The sequence below is a fragment of the Varroa destructor genome, unplaced genomic scaffold, assembly GCF_002443255.2.
Source record: "Varroa destructor unplaced genomic scaffold, Vdes_3.0 BEIS01000002.1, whole genome shotgun sequence".
In the NCBI taxonomy this organism is placed as follows: domain Eukaryota; kingdom Metazoa; phylum Arthropoda; class Arachnida; order Mesostigmata; family Varroidae; genus Varroa; species Varroa destructor.
The window spans coordinates 13,230-18,957 of NW_019211455.1; the positions used below are offsets into that span (position 1 = coordinate 13,230).

Here is a 5,728-nt window from a genome sequence, read left to right on the forward strand (position 1 = left end):
CGACTCACTTTATCTACATTCACACATGTATATGCTGACTGCCGTTGGATAAACGGGCTTTGAAGAGATTCACCATCTAGCTAATAAGCTTGCAGGATGCTATTTCCAGCTCTGGCGCCAACATTTAATTGAATACACCGACCCTATTCGGAATCATTTCTGAATTATCCTGTGAAATTCTAATTCACCGTTTAGCTTTGATGTTTCTGTGTTTTCGTAAGCGGCAGCAGCAGTAACAGCAGCAGATAGTTGCTGGTAAACTTGTTTGCTAATTAGTACTTGTCGATATTCCTGTGCAACATCGGCAGATTTTCTCAAGATGGCCCCTGGCAGAAAGCAACCGCTAGGGTTCTGTCTGCAAGCAAGCCGAAAAGTAGGAAGAAGGGGCAAGTCTGTGCTGAGGCTGGCGTCTGTTCTATAACCAATGGACAGGCGAGCAAAACCTTTTGCCGCTGCTGCTGACGGGTACTGTTAGTATTGCGATGCTTCTCGTCGATAGACGGAGGTGGTTCGTGTACAACAGAGTCCGCCGCCGCAGCTGCCAAAACAGCCTGCTTCTCGGTACCGTCTAGACTACTGTGACCTCTAGTTTATTCATTCGATAGCGTCCGCGCCCAACGGCCCAGAGGACCATAAAGCAGAAAACCCAGAAGCCACTAAGCTACAGAAAGGTAACAAGCGTGCAAGTCAAAGCGACAGTCAGATGAAGATCAAAACATATGCGTATAGTGTGCACTCGCACACGAGGTGGACCTTCAGGTCCTTAGCCGGTGGAAGCTGCGCGATCAAATACCCAAGCAACAAAGCAACGAACGATACCGAACAACCAGCTGCTTTAGAGGTGAGAAGCTCTTCTCAAGCTGGAGGCCCTTCGGAAGCTTGCCATACGCTGTCTATCGGTCGGCCGTTGTCCTGCTGTGGTAAGCACGGTGGCCAGTCTTCAACTAGGACACTGACCGCCACAAACAGGCAATTTGTGGGCCGGGCTCAGAGCACATTGGTTTTGGTAGACGGGTTCTTCCTTCTGCCGCTCGTCATTGCCGTTGCTCACTTAGATTGTCACCCTGGCTGGAAGAACGATCTTCCTCGAGCACGCCGATCTTCGAGCTTATGTTTGTGCGTAACTTTATGCATTTGTTCGGGTTACTCTCTACTTGTGTGTGTGTGCGAGCGGCCGAGTGTTTGTTGGATGTAGTAGTAACACACGGTAGCTCTGGCAGGCTAAATGTGAGATTAAGACAGTGCTGGCTGAGCTTACTCCGCCCGTTTCTTTCCTTGTGCGCGATTGATTGCTTTGGAAGCGGCGATGGGGGGATAGGTTTGTGTGTTAGCCACCGCTTAATCACCCGTTGGGTAGAAGTATTATATATATATATATGATATCCTTTGTGAAATGGTTTCTGACCGCTACTTGAGTAATAGCAGCTGGTTTTGTATCGGCAACAGCTGCGGCGGCATTTCTGTCATAACTCCTGTTCAGTAACCGTATCTTTGAACAAGTAGAGGATGACCTAGCTGCCTATATCCATTTTGTCTCAGTAATGGAAACGTAGCCAGCCCAGGCGTCGGTTAAGATCTAAAGTGGACGTAATCTCTACGTACTTATAATAATGCGAGAGTGCTGATGGGAGTCTTCGTAATAACTCTTTTGTTATTGGTTCGATGTGTGGCCTTCCTACGTAGACGAACGAGCGAAGTTCAAGCAAACAACAACAACAACAGGTAATTACATGTCTCGTTTAACCTGATTGAGGAATGGTTGTCGATCATTCTGTACATTATTTTAGTTAAAAATCTGAGCAAAGAATTTTGTATCATCTTTCTGGGATAGGATTTTCAGTAACATGGACAGTCCGTAAAAGCGCCATCAGACAACCACACAAGTGCTTCGCAGGCCCCTTTCGCTTATATTGTTCGTTTGTTTAAGCTGGTTGTTGGTCAGTATCACCGTTGTTTTAATGCGCTCAGTTTTCCTCGAAAAGTTTTCGTTTCTCAATTGTGAGAAAGTTTTCTATGCCGTCGAAACTGCCCTGCTAATTCTCAAGTAAACCCGGTCATCAGGAGCTCATTTGAAATTTGTTCATGTTTGTTTGCTGCAGTAATGCTACGCTATATTGGCAAATGGGCATATCCTTTCCGCGGTACATTTGGGGTGTGTATTCACAGCTTAAACCGCAAAGTTCTAGATAGTCGTGTCCGAGACAGTTCGGGTCCGAAAAGTTAGTGTAGCATAGCTTTGATGGCGGCTCACTTGGCGCCGATAAATGACGCGGTGCCTCCAAGAATATTAGAAAAAAACTTATTTGAAATTTTATTTCTGGCGAGCGTACGTCATCAGTATCTTTACCCAGTCACATTAGGATTCGCAGTACTCCCGAACAAAAGAAGATGTTCTAGATGGAGTTTCTGAGGCGACTTCTACAGACATTCACTTCTAAGATGAATTCCCAATCCCGCTAGTTGATGCATTTACCGTGCAGCGTTCCATTCGGATGACTGAATCCGCTTCATTAAGAACATTCTCGCGTACGAAAAAAACTCTAGTCTGGCTCCCGCTGACGTAGTGCGTCCTGGAGGTTTGTTAGTCCTAGAGAGCTTGTATTAGTCTACATAGTTCAGATTAACTCTGCAAAGCCTTTATCAGCTGAAGTCGACGTCGACTGGCAGGCCCCACGTCAGATGGCAAACTTTTACATGCTTGTATGTGCTCTATATTTGAAGATTTGTACATATGTTCTAAATGTAGAGGACGGGCATTTGTTGCAATAATGGTGAAGGGCGAATAAAAGAACAGATGGTATTATCGAAACAACATACAGATCGATCATTTTGTCTCTAGGCAAAATAAGTAAAACTGTACCAACTACACACAGGTAAAATACCTATTCTTAAATCATGCTCCGTTGTAGTACTAATACGTATTTTTTGCGCTCCTGTTGCGCGTACTGGTCGATTCGATGCTCGATTATGCAAAAAAATTAGGCCGTAACTCGACCGTTTTTCAGTGCGCCCTCTCTTTCTACCACACCTCTGATTGCTTATTTCTATACTCGTGCGCTATTCAAAAATGCGCTCTCTCTCCTGTTCTATAAGTTTGTTATAAGATCATTGTGCAGCGACCTTCATGCCGCGCTCAGGCTTCAAAGATGAAAGACAACAAATTAATTCATGACGTCTATTCTATTTCGCCCTTGCCGAGATTCAGAAAAGAGCCGAAAATGTTTGTGCCGTGTACAACAAGCAATCTATGACTGAGACAGGTATTCCAACAGGCTTGTTAAGTTCAAAAGTACGATCTTGGATTTGCTGAACATGCTGGGTGTGTCCGAAGTCCATAACGGCTCCAATGATGAATAATCAGCTATTTAGCCTAAAAGATAGGGTGCTCTTACTAGCCCATTATCGAAGATTTTGAATACGCGAAATTTTGTCAAAGGGATGGAAGCTAAGTACCGCACAGTCTGCGCAAAAGGCACATGAAAACATGACTTCCCACTGGTTTTCAACATCTTACTTAACACCGGGTAAACCGCGGCCTCAATGACAGAATTGCCATCGTGGACAGGAAATGGTATCTCCGTGTCGATATAAAACAGCAACGAACGAATAGCCCCGAAAGGTGCGCCTAGAGCTCGATAGATGAGGCAAAGTCATCATTCTTCACGACGTCGCCAGACAAGGCAGCCCTGCAAGAGCTTACACAAAAGGTTTTTCTGCATTTACCATATTGTCCAGACAGAGATTCTTGCGACTAACCATTTTTTCCAGTCGCTGTATAAATGCCTGGCTGGACAAGTGCCTCAACGTCAGGTCGTAAAATTCTTGGAAAAAAGAAGTAAATTAATTTATTGAGATTTAAGAAAAGGTAGCGGGGAATATTTAGTGAATTAATATATTGCTAGAATTTTATAAAGGGCGGTTTTCTCTCACATTACATTTGAATATATTTAGATGCTTCATTGTCAGATTCCCTACCCTTTCAATTTGATTATCTGAAGATTTAGTTGGTGCCAATCGTATGGTTGCTTTAGCTAGCCAGCCAGGTTGTCCGAGCAGAGCAAATAAATTAATAATTTATTGTTATTACAGAGATTGCCATTTATACTGGAAGCATCTTAAACAATTACGTCTATGTGATATCGATCAAAAACTGTTGTCGGTCTCTTCAACTCACATAGTACCCTCCAATTGAGTTTAGGAAACTACAGGAATCGACAAAGAAAGCCATATAGGGAAAATCTAGAAAGAAACAAGCTTAAAACCCCCCAAGAAATTTCTTATCACTCATAGCCCTGCCGAGACCTGTTAAGATAACACATTTAAATAGGAAATTCCAATCTCACAGGGTGGAAACAAACGGCGTACCTTAACATGGCCGAAGTTATCAAACCAATTCAAGTTAGCCGTACTGTTAATAATGAGCTTGACAAAATACGCCAAAAAATATAAATGCAATAAGCAAAAAAGTGGGGAAAACGTAATTTGATGGATACTGCAGGGCTCACTGGAAAGGATGAATCAAATCAATCAAAAAATGGCCAATCGACTCTATATTTATGGATTAAATCGCTTTGATTCGATTTTCGTTACAATAAGCGCTTTCATTACCTAGATCGTAAGCTTAGAATAACAAAGAAAGAACTGGTGCAAAGTTTGAGACGGGACCTTGAGAGAGCGTTATCGGCCTGTGTTATTTTCTACCCAGGAAAGAACGTTTATAAAACTTGTTTCAGGCTAAGATAATATAAATTAATTAGTTAGATTCGAGTAAATCCTCACGATAGAATCCCAGTATCTAGCTGGTCCGCAAGACAGATTCCTGCAGCAACGAACCTACCGATGAACCGCCCTATCTGGTCCTGAACATGCGTTTTTCCTACACCACGTGTTTATTTCGACCTAACTATCACGAAAACGAGCCAGGTCCAGGCACTGACATGCACAGAAAACGTTCTGAGTCTAATTTGCGAGAAGAACATCAAGAACTACAGATAATGCATCCATGATCTTTTACACAACTGAAAAAACTTGAATCGTCACATGTATTTTGGGTCTCGATATCTGGCCGCGATGCCATGTTATTTTTGTAAGTATTATTGTATACTGTGCGCTGACATACCGTATGGCGCGAACATTAAATGCATCGGTTATTTACTCTCAACAAAGGCAAATCCGATTTAAAGAAAAAACTATTCAGACAATAATCTCTATACAAATAGATATTTACTGAAGCACGCCCAGCAAAACAAAAATAAACATGTAAACTTTTTATTTATCTGATTAGTAAGTAGTATCGTTTAATAAATGTTTATATCAGTACGGCGATCTCGTCTTCCTGCCGCATGCCCTCTACGCTAGAAAACGGGGATTAAGGATTTCTTGAGGTTCGACGGCGCTGTACAACTTCCGTATAGTATCGCATAATGGCTAATATGGGTACCCCTCTTAATAGGGAGAACAAATGAGGGGAAGGTTAGTTTATCTTCGCACATTTCGACAAATTTAATTCTGCACAAAGAGTACCTCAAAAACTCTTATTATTTCATTAAAAATATAAACCTCCGTTGAATTATTTTGAGAGGGAATGGTTGAACTTCTTTCTTTTCAAACGATCCTCAAAGCGCAAGGTTTAGCGCTGTCGTCATCCGTTCGCTAACGTGTGCAAATGGCTGCGCACCTCCGTGTGCAAAACGCAGTGTGCAATTCGAGTCTCTAAATGCAGGTGTAC

The 5,728-nt window shown here is 42.7% G+C and overlaps 1 protein-coding gene across 4 annotated transcripts in view; it reads left to right on the forward strand.

The window, feature by feature from the left end:
- The first annotated feature begins 310 nt into the window (after positions 1-310).
- LOC111245164 (uncharacterized) overlaps positions 311-5,728 on the forward strand; it is a 14,279-nt gene continuing 8,861 nt past the window's right edge. For 2 of the 4 annotated variants that reach the window (XM_086980221.1, XM_086980222.1), the window contains exons 1-2: positions 311-841; positions 1,684-1,722. In XM_086980221.1, coding sequence (XP_086836347.1) covers positions 704-841; positions 1,684-1,722 — 177 coding nt within the window. In that variant the 5' untranslated portion in view covers positions 311-703. The other 2 variants (XM_086980223.1, XR_002671232.2) reach the window with 2 other exon arrangements.